The sequence below is a fragment of the Ornithorhynchus anatinus genome, chromosome X2 (genome assembly GCF_004115215.2).
Source record: "Ornithorhynchus anatinus isolate Pmale09 chromosome X2, mOrnAna1.pri.v4, whole genome shotgun sequence".
Classification (NCBI taxonomy): Eukaryota; Metazoa; Chordata; class Mammalia; order Monotremata; family Ornithorhynchidae; genus Ornithorhynchus; species Ornithorhynchus anatinus.
This window is the reverse complement of record NC_041750.1, coordinates 13567643-13594231: the sequence shown is the minus strand read 5'-3', so window position 1 is coordinate 13594231 and position 26589 is coordinate 13567643. Positions and strand designations below refer to the sequence as shown.

The 26589-nt window shown below is 49.4% G+C and overlaps 1 protein-coding gene across 1 annotated transcript in view; it reads right to left on the bottom strand.

The window, feature by feature from the left end:
- Positions 1-16723, bottom strand: part of BTBD2 (BTB domain containing 2) — a 61939-nt gene extending 45216 nt beyond the window's left edge. Inside the window, exon 1 of the mRNA XM_029052430.2 lies at positions 16184-16723. Within this exon, the coding sequence (XP_028908263.1) occupies positions 16184-16629 (446 nt within the window). The 5' untranslated portion in view covers positions 16630-16723. The remainder of the gene's footprint in view (positions 1-16183) is intronic.
- Between the last annotated feature and the right edge of the window lie 9866 nt (positions 16724-26589).

Below are 26589 nucleotides of genomic sequence, written 5' to 3'. Positions count from 1 at the left end.
AGGATGCTGGTGCCAACTACAGTGATTGGAAAGTCAGGGAGAGGACAAGGTTTGGGTTGGAAGTTAAGGAGTTCTGTTTTGGACATGTTAAGTTTGAGGTAACGGGAGGACATCCAAGTAGAGATGTCTTGAAGGCAGGAGGAAATGCAAGACTGCATACTGAGTGAGGGAGAGAGCGAGAGAGAGAGAGAAAGAGAGAGAATGATCAGATCTGGAGATGTAGATTTGGGTATCATCCGCATAGAGGTGGTAGTTGAAACCTTGGGAGCAAATGAGTTCTCGAAGGGAGAGGGTTTAGATGGAAAATAGAAGGGGACCCAGAACTCAACCCTGAGGGACCCCCACAGTTAGGGGGTGGGAGGCAGAGGAGGAGCCCATGAAGGAGACCGAGAATGAATGGCCCGAGAGATGAGAGGAGAACCAGGAGAGGACAGTGTCAGTGAAGCCAAGGTTGGAGAATGTTTCCAGGAGAAGGGGGTGGTCCACAGTGATGAAGGCAGCTGAGAAGTCAAGGAGGATTAGGATGGAATAGATGCCATTGGATTTGGCAAGAAGAAGATCATTGGTGACCTTTGAGAGGGCGGCTTCTGTGGAGTGAAGGGGACGGAGGCCAGATTGGAGGGGGTCAAAGAGAGAATTGGAAGAGAGGAATTTGAGACAGCAGGTGTAGACAACTCGCTCAAGGAGGTTGGAAAGGAATGGTAGGAGGAAGATGGGATGATAACTGGAGGGAGTCGTGGACTCAAGGGAGGATTTCTTATTTAGGATAGGGGAGACATGGGCATGTTTAAAAGCAGTGGGGAAGAAGCCATTGCAGAGCCAACAGTTGAAGATGACTGTTATGGACAGAAGAAGGGATGGGGCAAGTGTTTTGATAAGGTGTGAAGGAACAGGGTCGGATGTGCAGATGGAGGGGCTGGATTTTTGAAAGGAGGCAGATAGAGTATCCTCTAGAGATACTGCTGAGAAAGATGGGAGAGTTGAGGAGGGGGCAGGAAGGGAGAGGGGCTGAGCAGGGGCAGGAGAGATTTTAGGGAGATAATAATAATGATGATATTTGTTAAGCACTTACTCTGTGCCAAGCACTGTTCTAAGCACTTGGGTAGATACAAGGTAATCAGGTTGCCCTATGTGGGGCTCACAGTCTTAATCCCCATTTTACAGCTGAGGTAACTGAGGCACAGAGAAGTTAAGTGGCTTGCCCAAGGTCACATAGTGGACAAGTGGCAGAGCCGGGATTAGAACCCACGTCCTCTGACTCCCAAGCCCGGGCTCTTTCCACTAAGCCACGCTGAGATCACACCTGATAGTGTCAATTTTCCTAATCAGGTAGTTGGCCAGGCCACTGGGGGCAAGGGACTGGGGAGGCAGCGGGGACAGGGGGCCTGAAGAGGGAGTTAAATGTCTGGAACAACTCCCAGGCCTGTGTCTTTTCTAATAGGCCATGCTGCTTCTCCTTTTTCTGCAAACGTCATCCAGTCATTCCCAATTCATAGCGACTTTATGGATTTATCCAATATAGTTTTCTTCGTAAAAATATGGAAATGCTTTACCATTGCCTTCCTCCGTACAGTGAAAGCTTACGTTTCTGCCGTTGTCTTTGATCAACATTTTGATCATTTGATCACTCACCTCTGACTTTTTCCCACGCCGCTGATGCCCAGCACAGGTCAGTCAACTTTGTCTGATGCTTCAGCTCAGACCTTTCCAAACGGGTAACAATATCTAAGCTTTCCTGGCACACACAAACTCTCCTGTCACAGTAAGGCGTTGATGCACAAAAGAGGGTTCTCCTATAATATGTATAATAATAAGAGTTTTTCCCTGCTATTAGAAAAAAGGTTCCAGTGCTCAATAAATACCACTAATTGGCTGATTGATTAAATTCAACATAAAGGTAACTTAGTAATACGTTGATTAACCTGTGTGAAAGTGTGATTATTTCACACTTTCCTTGCAAACCTATATTTTGTTTCTAAGCATGTCTACCCAGAACACCACACCTTTATGGCCCTTGATGTACTGGCTGTGAAATTATAAAATGAAATATCATAACACACCCCACGTAATATGTTAGTCCCTTGAAGCCTCATTCGTCCCACATTATATTTCGGTAATTTAAACCCCGCCAATCTTGATTCCCTAGAACATAGAGCGAAGACATAGCATCTCTATAGCCAATAGCATCCAATAGCATCCAATAGCATCTCTCCTCACCTTGCCGCCCTGTCCTCTCTTCCCACTCTCGACGATCAGGTCTCCGCTCTCAACTCCACCCTCTCTACTCATCTCGACTCTCTCGCCCCCCTTTCCCTCCGCCGCTCTCGCTGCACTAACCCACAGCCCTGGATCACCTCCTCCGTCCGCCTCCTACGCTCCTATGCTCGAGCTGCTGAGCGCTGCTGGCGAAAGTCCAAGCGCCGAGCCGACCTCACACACTTCAAATTTATCCTTTCTTGCCTTAACTCTGCCCTCTCCTCCGCCAGGCAAAGCTTCTTCTCCTCCCTCATAAACACCCATGCCCGTCACCCCCGCCGATTGTTCCGGACCTTTAACTCTCTCCTTAGGCCCCCTGTTCCTCCCCCTCCCCCATCTCTCACCCCTAATGATCTGGCCACCTATTTCCTCACGAAAATCAACACGATCAGGTCTGAGCTCCCCAAAGTCACCCCTCCGCCTCTCCCCTCCCCCCCAACAACCCCCTCCCCTACTTTCCCATCCTTCCCTGCAGTATCCTCAGAGGAGATCTCCTCCCTCCTCGCAAGTGCCACCCCCTCCACCTGCGCCTCGGACCCCATTCCCTCTCACCTTCTTAAAACCATCGCCCCTGCCCTCCTCCCTTCCTTAACTTCTATTTTTAACCACTCAATCTCCAAGGGCTCCTTCCCCTCTGCCTTCAAACACGCCCACGTCTCCCCCATCCTAAAAAAACCCGCTCTTGACCCCACTTCCCCCTCCAGTTATCGTCCTATCTCCCTACTACCCTTCCTTTCCAAAATCTTAGAACGAGTCGTCTACAATCGATGCCTAGAATTCCTTAACTCCCATTCTCTCCTAGACCCCCTCCAATCTGGCTTCCGTCCCCTCCACTCTACCGAGACTGCTCTCTCTAAGGTCACCCATGACCTCCTTCTTGCCAAATCCAATGGCTCCTACTCCATTCTGATCCTCCTTGACCTCTCTGCTGCCTTTGACACTGTCGACCATCCCCTCCTCCTCCATACCTTATCTCACCTTGGCTTCACGGACTCTGTCCTCTCCTGGTTCTCCTCTTACCTCTCTGGCCGATCATTCTCGGTCTCCTACGCTGGAGCCTCCTCCCCCTCCCATCCTTTAACTGTTGGAGTTCCTCAAGGGTCAGTTCTTGGCCCTCTTCTGTTCTCCATTTACACTCACTCCCTCGGTGAACTCATCCGCTCTCACGGCTTTGACTACCATCTCTACGCAGATGACACGCAGATCTACATCTCCGCCCCTGTCCTCTCCCCCTCCCTTCAGGCTCGCATCTCCTCCTGCCTCCGGGACGTCTCCACCTGGATGTCGGCCCGCCACCTAAAACTCAACATGAGCAAGACTGAGCTCCTCATCTTCCCTCCCAAGCCCGGTCCGCTCCCAGACTTCTCCATCACCGTGGATGGCACGACCATCCTTCCCGTCCCGCAGGCCCGCAATCTCGGTGTCATCCTTGACTCGTCCCTCTCGTTCACCCCACACATCCTATCCGTTACCAAGACCTGCCGGTTTCACCTCTACAATATCGCCAAGATCCGCCCTTTCCTCTCCACCCAAACGGCTACCTTACTATTACGGGCTCTCGTTATATCCCGGCTAGACTACTGTGTCAGCCTTCTCTCTGACCTCCCTTCCTCCTCTCTCGCCCCGCTCCGGTCTATTCTTCACTCCGCTGCCCGGCTCATCTTCCTGCAGAAACGATCTGGGCATGTCACTCCCCTTCTTAAACAACTCCAGTGGTTGCCTATCGACCTCCGCTCCAAACAAAAACTCCTCACTCTAGGCTTCAAGGCTCTCCATCACCTTGCCCCTTCCTACCTCTCCTCCCTTCTCTCTTTCTACCGCCCACCCCGCACGCTCCGCTCCTCTGCCGCCCACCTCCTCACCGTCCCTCCGTCTCGCCTATCCCGCCGTCGACCCCTGGGTCACGTCCTCCCGCGGTCCTGGAACGCCCTCCCTCCTCACCTCCGCCAAACTGATTCTCTTTCCCTCTTCAAAACCTTACTTAAAAATCACCTCCTCCAAGAGGCCTTCCCAGACTGAGCTCCTCTTCCCCCTCTACTCCCTCTGCCATCCCCCCTTTACCTCTCCGCAGCTAAAGCCTCATTTTCCCCTTTTCCCTCTGATCCTCCACCTCTCCCTTCCCATCCCCACAGCACTGTACTCGTCCGCTCAACTGTATATATTTTCGTTACCCTATTTATTTTGTTAATGAATTGTACATCGCCTTGATTCTATTTAGTTGCCATTGTTTTTACGAGATGTTCTTCCCCTTGACGCTGTTTAGTGCCATTGTTCTTGTCTGTCCGTCTCCCCCGATTAGACTGTAAGCCCGTCAAACGGCAGGGACTGTCTCTATCTGTTGCCGACTTGTTCATCCCAAGCGCTTAGTACAGTGCTCACATAGTAAGCGCTCAATAAATACTATTGAATTGAATGAAGACATGTTTAAAGCAGTTTGCAAAAACAGGAAATGGGGCTCTTTCAGACAATTTTCAATTCTACCAAGGCAGGTCCTGTCAGGTGATGGATGGGTGGGGTGGGGGAGGAGAGGCGAGAATTATAATAATGATGATGGTATTTGTTAAGCGCTTACTATGTGCCAGGCACTGAACTAAGCGCTGGGGTGGTTACAAGCAAATCGAGTTGGACACAATCCCTATCCCTTTTACAGATTTTACAGATGAGATAATTGAGGCATAGAGAAGTGAAGTAACTAAGGTCACATAGCAGAGAAGTGGTTTAGCCGGGATTAGAATCCATGAACTTCTGACTCCCAGGCCCGTGCTCTAACCACTATGCCATGCTGTTTCTCCTATTATGCTGGGAACAGGAGTAAGGAGAGGAGAGCAGGAGTTGCAGTTGGAAGGAGTTGGAAAAGGAGAGCTTGGAAGAGGAGGGGTGGGAAGGCCAGGAAGAGACCTAGCTTTGGGAAGCCAGGGAGAGGCTACCTGGGTTTTCCCATTTTCCCTGCCACTCCTGCTGCTGCTTCTCCCTAAAACTTCACTTTGCCTACTCTTTGTCTAACTTCTCTGATCCTGGATAATAATAATTATGGCATTTGTTAAGTGTTTTCTACGTGCCAGGCACTGTACTAAGCACGGGGGTGGATACAAGCAAATTGGGTTGGACACAGTCCCTGTCCCGCATGGGGACCCCAGTTTTAATTCCCATTTTACAGATGAGGTCACTGAGGCACAGACAAGTGTAGTGACTTGCCCAAGGCCACACAGCAGACAAGTGGCGGAGCTGGGATTACAACCCATGACCTTCTGACTCCCAGGCCCCTGCTCTATCCACTACACCATGCTGCTTCCCATGCTGGATCCTGGTTGGTCAGCACTCTTTCACATGCACAGGAGTTTCTGACCATTTTGTGCAGGTCTCCCCATTCCTCAAAATCCTCCAATGGTTGCCCATTCCCCTCAGCATCAAGCAGAAACTCCTGACCGGTATCACCGGTACTCAATCGGCTCTTCCCCACCTTCTCATACCTATCCTCACTCTTCTCCCTCTACGACCCAGCTCACATACTTCATTCCTCTCAAGCCAACCTACTCGCTGTGCCTCACTCTCACCTCTGTCGCCTTCAACCTCTGATTCACGCAGCCGTCCCCCCCGTCCCCTTCAGATGTCTCTCCTCCTCTACATCTGGCAGACTACCACTCTCCCCACCTTAAAAGCCCTTCTAAAATCATAAGCCCATCAGGAGGCCTTCCCTGATTCATTTTTATCTCTGCCATCTATTCCCCAGCACTCGGGTAAGTTCTGGTCCCCCAGTGTCCCACCCCCCAGGTAACACTTATGTACACACCTTTAAACTTTCTAGGTCCCCTCTACCTGTATTTTACTATCTGCCTCTCTCACTAAAGTGTAAGCTCCCCTGTGGCAGGGATTGTGTCTACTACACTCTATTGTATTCTCCCAAGCATTTACTGCAGTGCTCAATTAATGCTAACTAATGAATACTAATTAATATTAATTTATACTAATACGAATTCATTTCTGGTGAATTTCGCCATAGATGCCTTGTACCAAATCTCCTACTCTTCATATACACGCTCACACCCCCAACTCTGCCCTCTCTGCTGAATTCAACTCCCTTGGCCCTGTCCCTCCGATCTCACGCCACCAAGCTCCAGCCCTGGATCAATCAGTCAATCAATGGTATTTACTGAACGCTTACTCTGTAGAGAGCACTGCAGTAAGCACTTGGGAGAGTACCATACACTGAAGATGGTAGACCCAATCCCTGCCCACAAAGAGCTTACAGTTTAGAGGGGAAGTCAGCCCTTAAAATAAATTCCAGATAGGGGATATGGCAGGATTGTAAGGATATGTGTTTAAGGGGTTAGATCCTAGTACATATATGATGCAGAAAGGAGGGCAAGTAGGTGAAATAAGGGCTTAGTCATGAAAGGCCTCTTCGAGGAGATATTCATTCCTTCAATCGTATTTATTGAGCGCTTACTGTGTGCAGAGCACTGTACTAAGCGCTTGGAAAGTATCGCCCTATCTCCCTACTACCCTTCCTTTCCAAAATCCTAGAACGAGTCATCTACAATCGCTGCTTAGAATTCCTTAACTCCCATTCTCTCCTAGACCCCCTCCAACCTGGCTTCCGTCCCCTCCACTCTACCGAGACTGCTCTCTCTAAGGTCACCCATGACCTCCTTCTTGCCAAATCCAATGGCTCCTACTCCATTCTGATCCTCCTTGACCTCTCTGCTGCCTTTGACACTGTCGACCATCCCCTCCTCCTCCATACCTTATCTCACCTTGGCTTCACGGACTCCGTCCTCTCCCGGTTCTCCTCTTACCTCTCTGGCCAGTCATTCTCGGTCTCCTTCGCTGGAGCCTCCTCCCCCTCCCATCCTTTAACTGTTGGAGTTCCTCAAGGGTCAGTTCTTGGCCCTCTTCTGTTCTCCATTTACACTCACTCCCTCGGTGAACTCATTTGCTCTCACGGCTTTGACTACCATCTCTACGCAGATGACACACAGATCTACATCTCCGCCCCTGTCCTCTCCCCCTCCCTTCAGGCTCGCATCTCCTCCTGCCTCCGGGATGTCTCCACCTGGATGTCGGCCCGCCACCTAAAACTCAACATGAGCAAGACTGAGCTCCTCATCTTCCCTCCCAAACCCGGTCCTCTCCCAGACTTCTCTATCACCGTGGATGGCACGACCATCCTTCCCGTCTCTCGGGCCCGCGATCTCGGTGTCATCCTTGACTCGTCTCTCTCGTTCACCCCACACACCCTATCCGTTACCGAGACCTGCCAGTTTCACCTTTACAATATCGCCAAGATCTGCCCTTTCCTCTCCACCCAAACGGCTACCTTACTGCTACGGGCTCTCGTTATATCCCGGCTAGACTACCGTGTCGGCCTTCTCTCTGATCTCCCTTCCTTCTCTCTCGCCCCGCTCCGGTCTATTCTTCACTCCGCTGCCCGGCTCATCTTCCTGCAGAAACGATTTGGGCATGTCACTCCCCTTCTTAAACAACTCCAGTGGTTGCCTATCAACCTCCACTCCAAACAAAAACTCCTCACTCTAGGCTTCAAGGCTCTACACCACCTTGCCCCTTCCTACCTCTCCTCCCTTCTCTCTTTCTACCGCCCACCCCGCACGCTCCGCTCCTCCGCCGCCCACCTCCTCACCGTCCCTCTGTCTCGCCTATCCCGCTGTCGACCCCTGGGCCACATCCTCCCGCGGTCCTGGAACGCCCTCCCTCCTCACCTCCGCCAAACTGATTCTCTTTCCCTCTTCAAAACCCTACTTAAAACTCACCTCCTCCAAGAGGCCTTCCCAGACTGAGCTCCTCTTCTCCCTCTACCACCCCCCTTCACCTCTCCGCAGCTTAACCCCCTTTTCCCCCCATTTCCCTCTGTTCCTCCTCCTCTCCCTTCCCATCCCCTCAGCACTGTACTCGTCTGCTCAACTGTATATATTACCCTATTTATTTTGTTAATGAAATGTACATCGCCTCGATTCTATTTAGTTGCCATTGTTTTTACGAGATGTTCTTCCCCTTGACTCTATTTATTGCCATTGTTCTTGTCTGTCTGTCTCCCCCGATTAGACCGTAAGCCCGTCAAACAGCAGGGACTGTCTCTATCTGTTGCCAACTTGTTCATTCCAAGCGCTTAGTACAGTGCTCTGCATATAGTAAGCGCTCAATAAATACTATTGAATGAATAAAAGTACAATTTGGCTACAGATAGAGACAATAACTACCCGACAACGGGCTCAAAGTCTAGAAGGGGGGGACAGAAAAGAAAACAAGTAGACAGGTATCGTTAGCATCAAAATAAACAGAATTACAGCTATATACACATCATTAATAGAATAAACAGAATAATAAATACGTACATATATTGCTATGGGGCGGGGGGGGTAGAGCAGAGGGAGGGAGTAGGGGCGATGGGGAGGGGAGGAGGAACAGAGGAAAAGGCGGCTCAGTCTGGGAAGGCCTCCTGGAGGAGGTGAGCTTTCAGTAGGTCTTAGGAGGGCTTTGAAGGAGAGGAAAGTGGTGGTCTGTCAGATATGAAGGAAAAGGGAGTTCCAGGCCAAAGGCAGGAGATGGACAAGGGGTAGGTGGTGAGATTGAAGTACAGTGAGTAGGTTGGTGTTACAGAAACGAAGCAGGTGGCCTGAGCTGAGATGGGGGCATGGGTTCCAATCCCGGCTCTGCATTTGTCTGCAAGACCTTGGGCATGTCACTCAACTTCTCTGTGCCTCAGATCTCTCACCTGCAAAATGGGGATTTGACACCTGTTCTCCTTCCTACTTGGACTGTGAGCCCCACACTTGGACTGTGAGCCCCACATGGGACCTGATTACCTTGTATCTACCCCAGTGCATAGTACAGTGCTTGATACATAGTAAGCGCTTAACAAATACCAAGTGCTTATTATTACCATTATTATTTAGGGGATCAATGAGGTAAGGTAGGAAGGGGAGAGAGCTGGTTGAGTGTTTTAAAGCCAAAGGTAAGGAGCTTCTCTTTGATGAGGAGGTGGATGGGCAGAGGAGTGCAGCAGGTGAACTGGGCTGTAGTATGAAATTAGCGAGGTAAGGTAGGAGAGAGCAAGCTGACTGAGTGCTTTAAAGCCGACGGTAAGAAGTCTGTCTGTTGCGGAGATGGACGGGCAACCACTGGAGGGTTTGTAAGAGTGGGGAGACATGGACTGAATGTTTTTTTAGAAAAAGGATCCAGGCAGCAGAGTGAAGTAAGGATTGGAGTGGGGGGAGGCAGGAGACAGGGCGGATCAGCAAAGATGTTGATGCAGTAGTCAAGGCAGGATACGATAAGTGCTTAGATCAACGTCGTAGTTTGGATGGAGAGAAAAGGGTTGATTTTAGCAATGCTGTGAAGATATAACTGACAGGATGTGGTGATAGACTGAATGTGTGTGTTGAATGAGAGAGATGAGTCGAGGAAACTGCCAGTTATAAGTCTATGAGATAGGGAGGAGATTAGTGTTATCTATATGGATGGGAAGTCGGAGGGAGGTTAGGGATTGGGAGGGAAGATGAGGAGTTCTGTTTAAGGTTGAGGTGGTTGGCGTGACATTCAAGAAGAGAGGCAGGAGGAAATGCGGGACTGCAGTAAAGAAAAGAGGTCAGGGTTGGAGATGCAGATTTGGGAATTACCTCACTGGGAGCGAATGAATTCGCTGAGAGTGGGTGTAGATGAAGAATAGAAGGGGACCCATAACTGAGCTTTGAGGGACACCACAGTCAGAGAAAAAAATACTGCGGTATTTGTTAAGCGCTTACTATGTGCCAGGCACTGTACTAAGTGCTGGGGTAGATACAAGCAACTTGGGTTGGACGCAGTCCCACATGGGGCTCACAATCTCAATCCCCATTTTACAGATGAGGTAACTGAGTCCCAGAGAAGTGAAGTGACTTGCCCAAGGTCACACAGTAGACGGGCGGTGGAGCTGGGATTAGAACCCATGACCTTCTGACTCCCAGGCCCGTGCTCTGCCATTACACCATGCTGCTCGAGGAGGAGCCTGTGAAAGTGACCAGAAAGGAGCAGCCAGAGAGATTGGAGAATCAGGAGAGGACAGCATCAGTAAAAGCCAAGGTTGGATAATGTTTCCAGGACAAGGGGGTGGTCCACAGTGTGAAAGGCAGCTCAGAGGCCAAAGCGGATAAGGATGGAGCAGTTGCCAAGACATCTTCACAGGGATGGGCTACCAGTACCAAGCCTAAAATGTCCTAAGCTGAAGTCATCTTCCTACCCAAATTTGTGCCTCAATTTATCTTGCCATCTACAGCAAGGAACACCACCGTCACCCTGTCTCTGAAACCTTGGTATTTTCCTTAACTTCTAGCTCTTTCAACTCCCAAATACAATCTGTCTCCAAATCCTGCCAAGTTTTTTCCCCACACGACATTTCCCAGATCTACTCTTTCCTCTCCATTCAAACAGCAATCACCCTGATCCAGGCTTCCTTGCTGACCTCTCAGCCTTCAGCCTCTCCCTTCTCCAGTCCGTACTTTCATTCAATTGTATTTATTGAGCGCTTACTGTGTGCAGAGCACTGTATTAAGCGCTTCTCCCCAGCTCATATCCTCCCAACTACCACCTCAACACTTTACACCACCTCCACACTCCTGTCAAACTCACTACCATCCACAGCACTTATGCATAAATCTACTAGCCTAAACTGCTCATCCGCATATCCACTTTTCAAGCCTTTTCTTTGTCTTATCTGTAATTTATTTTTGTGTCATATCTCCTTTTTTCTTTAATGGTATTTGTTAAGTGCTCATGATATGCCAAGCACTGTGCTAAACACTGGGGTAGATACAAGATAATCAGGTTGGACACAGTCAAATGTCCCAAATGGGGCTTACAGTCTTCATCTCCATTTTACTGATGAGGTAACTGAAGCACAGAGAAATTAAGTGACTGGCCCAAGGTCACACAGCAGACAGGTGGCAGACCGGAATTAGAACCCAGGTCCTCTGACTCCCAGGCCTATGCTCTTTCCACTAGGCCACGCGGCTTCTCTCTTGCTCCTTGAGGGCAGGGATTGTGCCTTCTAACTCTATTTTACTCCCCTGAAGAGCTAAGTAAATAATCATCATCACCGTCATTACGGTACTTAAGCGCTTACTATGTGCCAAGCACTGTTTAAGCGCTGGGATAGATACAAGTCAATCAGGGTGGACACAGTCCCTGTCCAACATGGGGCTCACAGTCTCAATCCCCATTTTGCAGATGAGGCAACTGAGGCCCAGAGAAATCAAGTGACCTGCCCAAGGTCACACAGCAGACATGTGGTGGAGCCAGAATTCAAACCCAGGTCCTTCTGACTCCCAGGCCCATGCTCAGTACTCTGCATGTAATAGGCACTCACACTGACTGAGAGTAGCTAAATATCATTTTTGAGCCGTTGTGAAGAAAAGCACAACAGAAATCAAACAAAATAAATAAGAAACTGAAGCAATAGACACCTAGGTACCAATCTGGGTAAATCACCCACCAAAAGTCTGAACACCTCCAAGAGGTAAAACCTCCCAAAGAACAAAATTCAGTAGTATTGGCAGTCTATGAAAGAGACTAAGAAAACCCACTTTCTCCTTCCAAAAGGCAGCAATTAAAGTTGAGTTTTACTGGAAATAAGCTCAAATTTATGGGTAAGGTTGTCTCTTCTTTGTAATTTCTATTAAGGCAACAGTTTGACATCAGCAAATCAATTAAGCCCAATTTAAAGCACTCATATGCCATATGTTTGGTCTCACACTGCCTATAAGTATTTGCTTATCTCAGACCAAACTTGGCCCGCAATGTGTTTTTAAGGAATGACCTCACCCTGGGATTTTTACAATATTCTATTTTCAAAATTTCTTTCAACTGTGTTCATTAATTATAATCATAAAAATGCAGTAGCTTCACAATGGCTCATTATGGTCGCGCCTACTGGAGTGTAAACTCCTAGAGGTCAGGGACTGTGTCTCCTAACTCTGTAACTCTGCCCAAGTGCTTCGTCCAGTTCTCCGCACACGGTAGGTCCTCAGTGAATTGACTGATAGGAGGTAAAGAGGAACTAAAGTTGCACACTATCAGATGTTGGGTTGTCAGAAGAGCAAGTGCTCTCAAGCGAGTATTTCAAGCTTCAATCCTCTTGAAAAATGACAGTGGGTTGCTAGAACCCTAAAGGGAAAAATCTTCTTCTGATTTTGCAGAGGGTTATCATCTAGGCAAGTTCCATTTTGTTTCAATGTGCTAAATGAGATTTTTAAGCTCGTTTTCAAATTTGAAGACTAGAAATCCATGACATGATTAAGTGCTTTTCTTGAGGAGGGAGCTGGGAGAGGTATCCCTGGGACTATCCAAAATGGCTGAAATTGTTACAGATCATGCTACCCAACTTCCTTATAGCATGCTGACAAATCAAAAAAGCAACAGGAATTTTAAAAGATACAATAAATCCTCAATAGTCTGGCTGCAGTTTATCCAGGTTGTGTTTTGTCAAGCCTGGGAATTTTTGAGGTGGGAGGGAGCTAGCAGTGGTTTCAGTTGCAAGGTTTCCTGGGCAGTTGGAGCCCTTCCCTCAGCAAGGGTTTGGGGGTAGGAAGGTGGGAGGGGGAGAAGCCAGACCAGTGAACGCCCCCAGAAATTGCCTCTGAGCCCTGGCAGGCCAGGAGGTGGGTGGGGTTCCTGCCCTGTGAGAGGTGGGCTTGCTAGTAGTGCTCCCAGGTACTGGCTGGAAGAGGCATATTTTAGTCACCTACACTTTTTAAGTTATCTAGTTTGCCAGAGGTGAAGGTTAAGCAGCATAAATCCAGCATTTTCTGTTTACTACTAAAAATGTTAAGGCATCATTTATTTGTCCTCAAATCTCTAATGGTTTCTGCTCGTTATCAGGACTCTGAAGCAGCATTATAGACTTAAATGTGAATGGAAATTGGAAAAGTTCCCATTTGACTCTCGCCTCCCTTCCTTCAATACCCAAATATCCCCACAGACATTTTGTTTAAAGCACCCATCTAAAATCTGGTATAACATGCAGCGCACCCAAAGCACCTCAACAATGAGCCAGCACCAATACTAAAAGATGCATATAGAAAGAAAAATATAGAAAACAATAAAGTTCAATTAAAATCAACAGGAATTTACAGAAATTAAGTAACACAGGTAAGGAGCTCAGAGATCAAGCAGTTTATGCCATTCTGTACATTTTCCACTCATCTATACATCGGGTTGAACTTCTGACTAAAGCTTTTTAGAAAAAAGGCATTCTATCCTAAAACTATAAAAAGAACATTCACAAAAATGCAAGAGGAATTTGAATCTTAACTTCTGATTAACTGAAACATGCCTGAATTTCATGAATTAAAATACTAGATTCTCAAGGAATAATTTTTAACTTTGATTCGTGAGAGGAAATATTTTAGAAGTTTTCTGACGATTTATAATCCTGCAATAAACTAGCATTTATTTCTAACTACACCACATGTGGAAAATTGAGTCCATCAAACTTTCATAGCAGCATAGATCATTTCACCTCTACCAAAAGGTACAGTCATCCCATGCAAAAACATAGCATCGATTTTATACCTCAAAGACGTACTTTTTAACATCCCAAATTCACAAATGCCAAGGATGATTTTCACCTAGACAATTTAGGAAAACTAACCCAAAATACAAATAAGTGTAAACAAGTATTCCATACAGACTTGTAATGCTAGAGCCCATCAACAGCAGGCCACATATCTGCGCAATTGAAAAATCTCTCAACAGTGGAGGAGGGGAAGGGGGTTTAATGAACCATGAGCAATCACGGAAAAGGAGGAAAAAAACTAAAGATAATGCTTCCTCCAGTCCTTCAAGTTGGCATGCAGTAGCAGGGCAGAGCCTGGTACTAGGCACTTGGGAACAGAGAACACAAACAGAAGATATAGTGCCTGCCTTTGAGGAAGCAAGTAGTCAAATATGCAAAAGGCGAAAAAGGGAATAGCTAAAATCCAAAATATGCCATTAAGATCAATAATGAATCAACAGATAGGTGGTGAGTTTTAAGGTACCCAATTGAGTGACATGATCACGTAAGTGGAGGGTTAGCCAGGGAAGTGCAATATGGATGAGTGTCCTTTTTAGGAGGGCTTTTAAGGTTTAGAAGGATGCACTTTGATTGTCGTGGGGGTCAAGGTGGGGAGTTCCACATGGGGAATGAGGTAAAGGATAGGCAATGAGGAAAATGAAAGCAAGGTACAAGTAGGTTTTCTGGAGAGGAGTAAAGAGTTTGAGCTGGAGCGTAGGGGAGGCAGGCAAGAGCAGGAGCAAGCTGGGTAGGGAAAACTTAGTGGGCAGTAGGGGGAAGCCAAATGGACTGGGGGGCGGGGGGACCCTGGACAACGCTTGGCAGGGAGAGAGTCAGACAGAGCGCAGGTGAGAGAGTCGGACAGAGCAGGGGCCTTCACTCCATTGAAAGTGCCCTCTCAAAGGTCACCAAAGATCTCCTTCTGGCCAAATCCAACGGCTTCTACTCCATCCTAATCCTTCTCGACCTCTCAACTACCTTTGACACTGAGGACCACCCCCTTCTGTTGGATACTTATCCAACCTTGGCTTCACAGACTCCGTCCTCTCCTGGTTCTCCTCATCTCTCTGGCCACTCATTCTCGGTCTCCTTTGTGGGCTCCTCCTGCCTCCCACCCCCTAAAGGGGGAGGGGTGTCCTTCAAGATTCCATTCTTGGTCCCCTTTTATTCTCCATCTACACTCACTCCCTTGGGGAACTTATTTGGTCCTGTGGTTTCAACTACCATCTCTATGCAGATGATACCCAAATCTACATCTCCTCCCCTGATCTCTCTCCCTCTCTCCGGGCTCGCATCTCTTCCTGCCTTCAAGACATCTCTACTTGGATGTCCTCCCATCACCTCAAACTTAACATGCCCAAACAGAGCTCCTTATCTTTCCACCCAAACCCTGTCCTCTCCAGGACTTTCTCATCACTGTAGACATCCTTCTTGTCTCACAAGCCCATAACCTTGGCATGATCCTTGACTCCTCTCTCATTCAACCCACATATTCAATCCATGACCAAATTCTATCAGTCCCACCTTCACAACATCGCCAAAATCCCCCCTTTCCTTTCCATCCAAACTGCTACCACGTTAATACGATCACTAATCCTATCCCGTCTAGATGACTGCATCAGCCTCCTTGCTGAGCTCCCCACCTCCTGCCGCTGCCCACTCCAGTCCACGCTTCACTCCGCTGCCCACATCATCTTTCTACAGAAACGTTCGGGATATGTCACCCCCCTCCTCAAAAATCTCCAGCACAAAAACTCTTCACCATTCCCTTTAAAGCTATCACCTCGCCCCTTCTTACCTCACCTCCCTTCTCTCCTTCTACAACCCAGCCCACACACTTTGCTCCTCTGGTGCTAAACTTCTCGCTGGGCCTCGATCTCGCCGCCGACCCCTGGCCCACGTCCCACCTCTGACCTGGAACGCCCTCTCTCCTCAAATCCACCAATGACTCCCCCACCCCCCCTCCACAAAGCCTTACTGAAGGCCCATCTCCTCCTAGAGGCCTCCCCAGACTCAGCCCCTTTTCCTCATCCCCCACTCCCAACTGCGTCGCCCCGACTTGCTCCCTTTGCTCTTTCCCTCCTCTCCCAGCCCCACAGCACTCCTGTATATGTCTGTCATTTTATTTACTTGTATTGATGTCTATTTGTATTGATGACTGTCTCCTCCGCCCCCCCGCCAGACTGTGAGCTCGTTGTGGGCAGGGATCGTCACTATTCTTGCACAGTACTTTCTCAACCAATTAGTACGGTGCTCTGCACACAGTAAGCGCTTAATAAATATGATTGAATGAATGAGAGTCGGACAGAGGTGGGGGTCGGGCAGAGCGCGGGGGAGAGGGGGGCAGGAAATGGAGGGGAGAGTGTGGTAAAACTGCCCCACCTGTGTGCCGGGATGCGTTGCGAACTCATCCCTTTGCCCACCAGGAAGTGCACGTCGCTGAGCACCTCGTTGTTGAAGAGAAAGGCGAATCGCTCCTTCACGGTGGGCTTCGTCGCCTGCCAGTTGTAGACGGGCTCCCGGTGGAGCACCAGGACCGCCCCCGGGGGCCCGGCTGCCGCCGCCGCCGCCGCCGTCGCCGCCCCCGCTCCGGGCGGAGCGGGCCCCGCAGCCACAGTCCCCGAAGAGACAACCCCGCCGCCGGCCGCGGCCTGGGCGCTGGGGGCGGCAGAAGAGGCGGCGGCGGCGGGGTTGGCGGGGACCGAGACCGCGGCGGCTACGGCGCAGTTGTTGTAATTGAGGCCGGAGCCGCCGTTACTGCAGCCGGAGCCGTTGCCGACGCCCGGCGGGCAAGACGAGAGGCCTCCGCCGCTACCGCCCGCCGCCATCTTGGTCGGAAACGGCGGCAGCAGCAGCAACGACGGCGGCAAAGGGCGAGCGGCGGCGGCCGGACTGTTTACAAATAGCACCGGGCAGCAGCGGCGCATGGGGGCGCCGGGGGCGCGCGCGCGCGGCGAGCCGAAAACGGGGGGGCGGGGGGGAGGCGCGCGCGCGCGGCGATCTGGAGGGGGGCGGGGGGGGCGGCGGTGAGGGGGAGAGGCGCGAGCGAGCGCGCGCGCGCGGCGAGCCGGAGACTGGGGGTAAGCGCGCGCGCGCGCGCCCAGGGTAGTAGATGCGGGGGCGGAGGGAATGTCGTCGTTGGGTGAGGGGGAGAAGGGAGGGACGGCAGAGCCGGAGAAGCCCCTTTCCTCTCTCCTCCTGCCAAACAAATCGTGGGAGAGATGCCGGTGAACCACACCGACCCCCGGCCGAACGGCAGAGGATGTTTTAAAGGAGTAGCGTGGCTCAGTAGCACGGGCCCGGGCTGGGGAGTCGGAGGTCGTGGATTCTAATCCCGCCCCCGGTCCGCTGCGGGACCTGGGGCAAGTCAGTCACTTGGCTTCTCTGGGTCTAGGGGACCTCATCCGGAAAATGGGTATGAAGACCGTAAACCCCACAGGGGACGACCCGATTACCTTGAACGGTGGTCGGCACAGAGTAAGCGCGCACCAAGACCACCATTGTGATTATTATTATTAAAGCGGGAATCTCACCGAAGTCCCGAGGGAACTTCAGAGGGGGCTGGTCATTTGTGACGCTCCTTTTTTTAATCTGTGGGGGTGGCCGGCCCGTCGGTGGACTCGACTTTACAAATGGCTCCATTCGATCTTCGGACTCCTGACTACTTGTTTTGCTGGCCGTCTCCCCCTTCTAGACTGGGAGCCCGAGGTTGGACAGGGATCGTCTCTATCTGTTGCCGAATTGTACATTCCAAGCGCTTAGTACAGTGTTCTGCACATAGTAAAGACGATTGAATGAACGAATACTAATCTGTTAAACCCATTCCAAGCGGGAAACGGCGTGGCCTATTAGAAAGGATACAGGCCTGGGAATCAGGACCCGGGCTCTATATACCAATTATGTTATTTGTTAAGCGCTAACGATGTGCCAAGCACTGTTCTAAGTGCTGGGGTAGGCACAACGATAATAGCACAGAGAAGTGAAGTGACTTGCCCAAGGTCATACAGCAGACAAGTGGCAGGTTGAGGATTAGAACCCATGATCTTCTGACTCCCAGGCCCATGCTCTATCCATTACAACATACTGCTTCTCCATCGGGTGGTCCCACGTGGGGCCCCCGGTCTTAATCCCCAATTTACAGATGAAGTAACTGAGGCACAGAGTGGCTTGCCCAAGGTCACACAACAGGTGAGAGAGCCGGGATTAGAACCCTCTGACTCTCAAGCCTGTGCTCTTTCCCTTAGGCCACGCTGCTGACGTGTCTGCTGTTTGACCTTGGGCAAGTCAATGTACTCTCCTGTGCCTCAGTTAGCCCACCTGTAAATTGGGGATTAAACCTTAATAATAATAATAATTGTGGTATTTATTAAGCACTTACTATATGCCAGGCACCGTACTAATGGGGTTGGACACAGTTCCTGCCCCACGTGGGGCTCACAGTCTCAATCCCCATTTTACAGATGAGGTCACTGAGGCACAGAGAAGCAAAGTGACTTGCCCAAGGTCACACAGCAGACAAGTGGTGAAACTGGGGTTAGAACCCGTGACTTTCCGATTTCCAGGCCCGTGCTCTGTCCACTATGCCATAGATAACTTTGTATCTGCCCCAGCATTTAGGACTGTGGTTGGCTCATAATAAATATTTAACAAATATTATTATTGTTATTATTCATTATGTACCTAGCACTGGAGTAGCTATAATACAGACAGATTGGACTCAATTCCTGACCCACATAGGGCTCACAGTCTAAGAGGGAAGCCAATCAGGCATTTAAGCCTCATATCACAGATGAGGAAACGAGGTACAGAAACTTCAGACGACTTGCCCAGCAGGCAGGTGACAAAGCCATTATTAAAACCCAGGTCCTCTGAGACCCAGGCCCATGCTCTTTCTACTAGGCCATGATGTCTCAGTCAGCTCCCTCCTCAATCAATCAGTTGTATTTATTGAGTGCTTACTGTGTGCAGAGCACTGTAACTAAAGGCTTGGAAGGATTCACTATAACAAAGTTGGTAGATAGGTTCTCTGCTCCCAGGGAGCCTACAGTCTAGAAGGGGAGACAGACATTAATACAAGTATATGTTATTTGCACCTAAGTGCAGTGGGGCTGAGATTAGGGTGAATACAGGGGGCAAATCCAAGTACGAGGGTGACACAGAAGGGAGAAGGAGTAGGGGAAATGAGGGCTTCCTCGTTCGTTTAGGGGTGAGTATCCCGCTTGTCATGCAGGAGACCGGGGTCTGATGCCCCAACAGGGAGTAAAATAAATTTCCACTAGACTGTAGGCTCGTCATGGTCAGTCAATGTATTAATTCATTCAGTCGTATTTATCGAGGACTTACTATGTGCAGAGCACTGTACTAAGCTCCTGGAATGTACAATTTGGCAGTGGATAGAGACAATCCCTGCCCAACAACAGGCTCACAGTGTAAAAGGGGGAGACAGACAACAAAACAAGTAGTCTGGCGTCAATATCATCAAGATAAATAGAATCATAGATATATACACATCATTAATAAAATAGAGTAATAAATAAGATATACAAATATGCACAAGTGCTGTGGGGAGGGGAAGAGCAGAGGGAGGGAGTAGGAGGAATGGGGAGGGAAGTAGGAGCAGAAGGAAAGGGAGGGCTCAGTCTGGGAAGGCCTCCAGGAGGAGGTGAACTCTCAGGAGGGCTTTGAAAAGGGGAAGAGAATTTGCAGAAGTGAGGAGGGAGGGCATTTCAGGTCAGCAGTAGGACATGGGGCAGGGGTCTACGGGGCAGGCACGAACGAGGGACAGTGATGAGGTTAGCGGCAGAGGAGCAGAGCGTGCGGGGTGGGCTGTAGAAGGAGAGAAGGGAGGTGAGGTAGGTAGGGCCAGGTGATGGAGAGCTTTGAAGCCAAGAGTGAGGAGTTTTTGTTTCATGTGAAGGTTGACAGGCAACCACTGGAGGTTTTTGAGGAGGGGAGTGACATGCCCAGAGTGTTTCTGTAGGAAGATGATCTGGGCAGCGGAATGAAGAATAGACTGGAGTGGGGAGAGACAGGAGGAAGGGAGGTCAGAGAGAAGACTGACACAATAATCCAGCCGGGATATTATGAGAACCTGTACCAGCATGATAGCCGTTTGGACGGATAGGAAAGGGTGGATCTTGGTGATATTGTAAAGGTGAGACCGGCAGACGTTGGTGATGGATTGGATGTGTGGGGTGAATGATAGACCTGAATCAAGGATGACACCAAGGTTGCAGGCCTGTGAGACGGGAAGGATGGTAGTGCCATCCACAGTGACGGGGAAGTCAGGGAGAGGTCAGGGTTCTGTTTATTGTATTGTGCTCTCATGAGTGCTTAGTAAGTGCTCTACACACAGTAAATGTTCCATCAGTACGACTAAACGAATGAACGGCCTCTTGAAGGAGATGTGATTTTAATAAAAACTTTGAAGGTGGGGAGAGTGTCAGATATAATAAATAATAGTAATCATGGTATTTATTAAGCGCTCACTACGTGCTGGATACAAGCAAATTAGGTTGGACACAGTCCTTGTTCCACATGGGGCTCACAGTCTCAATCCCCATTTTTCAGATGAGGTACATACGAGAAGTAAAGTGACTTGCGCAAGGTCACAACAGTAGACAAGTGGCAGAGCCGGGATTAGAGCCCATTACCTTTGACTCCCAGGCCCGTGCTTTAGCCACTATGTTCTGCTCCTTCATGATAGGAAGGGCGAGAGCGTTCCAGGCCAGAGGCAGGACATGGGCATCGGGTAGGAGGCTTGGTAGACAAGATCGAGGTACAGCGAGCAGGCAGCTGGCTAGAGAGATGAGCTCAAAGCACTGCAGATGGGTTGGTATTAGAGGAATAAAGTGAGGGGACTGGGGCTACTCAATCACCTTGCCCCCTCCTATCTTACTTCACTGATTTCCTACTATAACCCAGCCAGCTTAAGTCCTGTAAATCCTGGGGGTAAGTCCCTCCCTTTTACATCCAACAGACCACCACTCTCCCCCTCTTCAAAGCCCTGCTAAAATTATATCTGCCCCAGGAAGTCTTCTCTGACTAACCTCTCATCTCCCCACCTCTTTTCTCTCCCTATTGCATCATTTTTAAATCCGTACCACCCAGGCATCCCACTCACCCCAACCTCCTTCCCACACCACTTATATGCATATCTTTATACTTGGTTGATTCCCCTCCCTAGAATTGATTTTTGTGTCTGTCTAGATTGTAAAATCTTTGAGGGTGGGGATCATGTCTATTAATTCTATTGTACTGTACAGTGTTCCTCACAGAGTAGGCACCCAATAAGTAGTAATGGTGGCATTTGTTAAACACCTCCTAGGTGCCAAGCCCAGTACTTGATGCTGGAGCAGATACAGATCCCACGTGGGCCCTGTCCCACATGGGCCTCACAGTCTGATTGATTGATTGATTAGAGCTGGGAAGAGAAAATATAATTGGGAGATGTGAGACACAGGATCAATTCATTCATTCATTCAATAGTATTTATTAAGCACTTACTATGTGCAGAGCACTGTACTAAGCACTTGGAATGTACAAATCAGTAACAGATAGGGACAGTCCCTGCCCTTTGACAAGCTTACAGTCTAATCGGGGGAGACAGACAAGAACAATAGCGATAAATAGAATCAAGGGTATGAACATCTCATTAAAACAATAGCAAATAAATAGAATCAAGGTGATGTACATCTCATTAACAAAATAAATTTGTTAGAGAATTTGTCAGAGAAGCAGCGTGGCTCAGTGGAAAGAGCACGGGCTTTGGAGTCAGAGGTCATGGGTTCAAATCCCGGCTCAGCCATTTGTCAGCTGTGTGACTTTGGGCAAGTCACTTAACTTCTCAGTGCCTCAGTTACCTCATCTGTAAAATGGGGATGAAGACTGTGAGCCCCACGTGGGACAACCTGATTCCCCTGTGTCTACCCCAGTGCTTAGAACAGTGCTCGGCACATAGTAAGCGCTTAACAAATACCAACATTATTATTATTATTATTAAATAGGGTAATGAAAATATATACAGTTGAGCGGATGAGTACAGTGCTGAGGGGAGGGGAAGGGAGAGGGGGAGGAGCAGAGGGAAAGGGGGGAAAAGAGGGTTTAGCTGAGGGGAGGTGAAGGGGGGGTAGAGGGGGAGCAGAGGGAGAAGGGGGAGCTCAGTCTGAGAAGGCCTCTTGAAGGAGGTGAGCTCTAAGTAGACTTTTGAAGAGGGGAAGAGAATTAGTTTGGCGGAGGTGAGGAGGGAGGACATTCTAGGACCGCGGGAGGATGTGGCCCAGGGGTCGACGGTGGGATAGGCGAGAACGGGGGACGGTGAGGAGGTGGGCGGCAGAGGAGCGGAGCGTGCGGGGTGGGCAGTAGAAGGAGAGAAGGGAGGAGAGGTAGGAGGGGACAAGGTGATGGAGAGCCTTGAGGCCTGGAGTGAGAAGTTTTTGTTTTGTGCAGAGGTTGATAGACAACCACTGGAGGTTTTTAAGAAGAGGAGTGACGTGCCCAGAGCGTTTCTGCAGGAAGATGAGCCGTGCAGCGGAGTGAAGAATAGACTGGAGCGGTGAGAGACAGGAGGAAGGGAGATCAGAGAGAAGGCTGACACAATAATCTAGCCGGGATGTTACGAGAGCCTGTACCAGTAAGATAGCTGTTTGGGTGGAGAGGAAAGGGGGGATCTTGGCGATATTATAAAGGTGAGACCGGCAGGTTTTGGTGACGGATTGGATGTGTGGGGTGAACGAGAGAGCCGAGTCAAAGATGACACCGAGGTTGCGGGTCTGAGAGACGGGAAGGATGGTCGTACCATCTACGGTGATAGGGAAGTCAGGGAGAGGACAGGGTTTGGGAGGGAAGATGAGGAGCTCAGTTTTGGACATGTTGAGTTTTAGGTGGCGGGCAGACATCCAGGTAGAGACGTCTTGGAGGCAGGAGGAGATACGAGCCTGAAGGGAGGGGGAGAGGACAGGGGCAGAGATGTAGATCTGTGTGTCATCTGCATAGAGATGATAGTTGAAGCCGTGAGAGCGGATGAGTTCACCAAGGGAGTGAGTGTATATGGAGAACAGAAGAGGGCCAATAACTGACCCTTGAGGAACCCCAACAGTTAGAGGATTTGGAGGGGGGGAGGAGCCTGCGAAGGAGACCGAGAATGACCGGCCAGAGAGATAAGAGGTCAACCAGGAGAGGACGGAGTCCGTGAAGCCAAGGTGAGATAAGGTGTGGAGGAGGAAGGGATGGTCGACAGTGTCAAAGGCAGCTGAGAGGTCAAGGAGGATTAGAATGGAGTAGGAGCCATTGGATTTGGCAAGAAGGAGGTCATGGGTGACCTTAGAGAGAGCAGTCTCGGTTGAGTGGAGGGGATGGAAGCCAGATTGGAGGGGGTCCAGGAGAGAATGGGAGTTAAGGAATTCTAAGCAGCGAGTGTAGACGACTTGTTCTGGGATCTTGGAAAGGAAGGGTACGAGGGAGATAGGGCGATAACTGGAAGGGGAAGTGAGGTCGAGAGAGGGTTTTTTTAGGATGGGGGAGACATGGGCATGTTTGAAGGCAGAGGGGAAGAAGCCATTGGAGAGTGAGCAGTTAAAGATAGAAGTTAAGGAGGGGAGGAGGGAAAGGGCGATGGTTTTTATAAGTGAGTGGGAATGGGGTCCGAGGCACAGGTGGAGGGGGTGGCACTTGCGAGGAGGGAGGAGATCTCCTCTGAGGATACTGCAGGGAAGGATGGGAAAGTAGTGGAGGGGAACAGTTCCCTGTTCAATTGCAGGGAACAAGGAGGTGGCTAGTCTTTCCTACTCCCCGCAGCATCCTATGCATCTCCAGAAGGAGAAGCAGCATGCCCTAGTGGAAAGGACACGGGCCTGGGAGTTGGAGAACCTGTGTTCTAATCCTAGCTCCCCCACTTACCTGCTCTGTGACCTCGGACAAGGCACTTCACTTTTCTGTGCCTCAGTTTCCTCAGCTGTAAAATGAGGATTCAATACCTGTTCTCCCTTAGACTGTGAGCCCCATGTGGGACAGGGACTGTGCCTGACCTGATTATCTTATATCTACCCCAGCGCTTAGAACAGTGCTTGATACATAGTAAGTGCTTAGCAAATACCGCCCCCCCCCCCACAAAAAAGAGGGGATGTCCTATGGGCAGGGCAAGCTGCTGGGTCTGAATAATGATTCTTTCTGTTAAGCTGTGACTTTTGTCAGGAGCTTTAGTTCTTTACTGTTGACTGTGCAGTACCCCTTAAGTGAGTGGGGAACAATTCAGCCATCAATCTGAATGTAAGCCCAGCTGCAGGACAGCATGCATATAGGGGAGATGGGAGGTAGGGGAGGGAGTACAAGTTTCCCCTCTACACTTGGGAGGGTCCACTGCTAACGACCTCTTGGACAGATGGTAGAATTGGACTGTAATCCTTTTACTGGATACAAACAGTGCAATTTCCCGAGGACTTACCTGAGTCAGGACCAAGGAGGAAAAGTGGTCAGCCCTGGCCGAGGTGTCTGAGATGCTCATGGATTTCAGCCACCCTTTTTTTTTTTCTCAGTAAATTTTTGGGGACCAGAAATTTTGTGGCTGTCCTACCCAAAATGAGATGTCTGGTTACCTTAGTTCAGGCTCAACTAGACTACAATCTTAGAGAACCTTTGAATCAAGGGTTCCACTGGGATTTTTTACCCCTGAGATCCACTCATTCGCCGGCCACACTTTTTCACAAAGCTTTCGACAGGATTTACTGAGGGTGTCCTGCGTGCAGAGCATGGTACTGAACTTTGGGGAGTTAAAGTCTCTTTTCCCTGGCTCATTCTCCATTCTGCGTTTGTCTAAGCGCTTTGATCTGTGACCTTTGTGCATTTGCTATTCACCCCACCCCCAACCTCACAGCACTTATGTACATATCTTTAAATCACACAGTCTAAATTATTTATTCATATCAGTGTTTGTCTCTCTCTAGTCTGCAAGCTCGTTAAGGGCAGGGAAAGTTTCTGTTAATTCCATTGTCTTCTCCCAAGCGCTTAGTACAGTGCTCTGCACAAAGTAAGCACTCAATAAATACAACTGATCGATTGATTGGGAGAATACAATAGAAGAGGATGACACAGTCCCTGTGCACAAGTAGTTTTGCAATCTAGCTGGGGAGACAGACATAAAATAATTTAACAACAGGAGAAAAAAACGTTCCTATAGTAAAATGATATGTGCGAAGGTGTAACAAGAAGAGGTGAATGCAAAAGTACTAAGATGATAGTAGGGAGGATGAGACCTAGGAAGGAGAAAAATATTCAGAGACAATCTCCTACTACAACCCAGTCCACAATCTTTGCTTCGCTAATGCCAATCTACTCACTGTACCTTGATCTCATCTATCTCTCTGCTGACCACTTGCCCACGTCCTCCCTCTGGCCTGGAATTCCCTCCCTCTTCATATCTGACAGCCATCACTCTCCCCACCTTCAAATCCTAATTACAATCACATTCCCTCCAAGAGGCCTTTCTTCTAATCCCTCCCCCTTATGTATTGTCTAAAGCACTTGACTCTGTACTCTTTAAGCACTTGATATTCACCCCACCCTCAGCCCCACTACATATCTGGATTTTATTTTAAGCTTCCTGTGGGCAGCGAATGCTTCTACCGACTCTGTTGCATTTGTCTCTCCCAAGCACCTAGTACAGTGCTCTGCACACAGTAAGTGCCCAATAAATGCCATTTATTGATTAATTGATTAGAAGGGCTTTGAAGATGGGAAGAGCTGTGAATCAATCAGGCAATCAGATGTATTTATTGAACAGTTACTGCGTGCAGGGCACTTGGGAGAGTACAAAGCAACAATATAACAGACATATTGCTTGCCCACGAGCTTATAGTCTAGAGGGGGAGACAGACATTAATATAAATAAATTATGGATATGCCCCTAAGTGCTGGGGGTGGGGGGATGGTGAATAAAGGGAGCAAGTCAGGGTAACACAAAAGGGAGTGGGAAAAGAAGTCAAGGAAAGCCTTTTGAAGGAGATGTGTCTTCAATAAGGCTTTGAAGGTAGGGAGAATGATCATCTGTTGGCTATGAAAAAGGAGAGCGTTCCAGGCCAGAGGCAGGATGCGGGCAAGAGTTTGGCGGCAAGACAGACGAGATTGAGGTACAGTGAGTAGATTGGCATTAGAGGAGCGAAGTGTGCAGGCTGGATTGTAGTAGGAGAGTAGTGAGGTGAGGTAAGAGAGGGCAATGTGATGAAGTGCTTTAAAACTAATGGTCAGGAGTTTCTGTTTAATGTAGAGGTGGATGGACAACCACTGGAGGCTCTTGAGGAGTGAGGAAACAAGGACTGAACATTTCTGTAGAAAAATGATCCTGGCAGCAGAGTGAAGTATGGACTAGAATGGGGAGAGGCATGGGGCATGTCACTCCCCTTCTTAAAAACCTCCAGTGGTTGCCTATCAACCTCCGCACAAACCAAAAACTTCTCACTCTAGGCTTCAAGGCTCTCCATCACCTTGCCCCCTCCTACCTCTCCTCCCTTCTCTCTTTCTACTGCCCACCCCGCACACTCTGCTCCTCTGCCTCCCACCTCCTCACCGTCCCCCGTTCTCACCTATCCCGCCGTCAGCCCCTGGGCCACATCCTCCCGCAGTCCTGGAATGCCCTCCCTCCTCACCTCCGCCAAACTAATTCTCTTCCCTTCTTCAAAACCCTACTTAGAGCTCACCTCCTTCAAGAGGCCTTCCCAGACTGAGCTCCCCCTTTTCCCTCTGCTTCCTCTGCTCCCCCCCACCCCCCCTTCACCTCCCCTCAGCTAAGCCCTCTT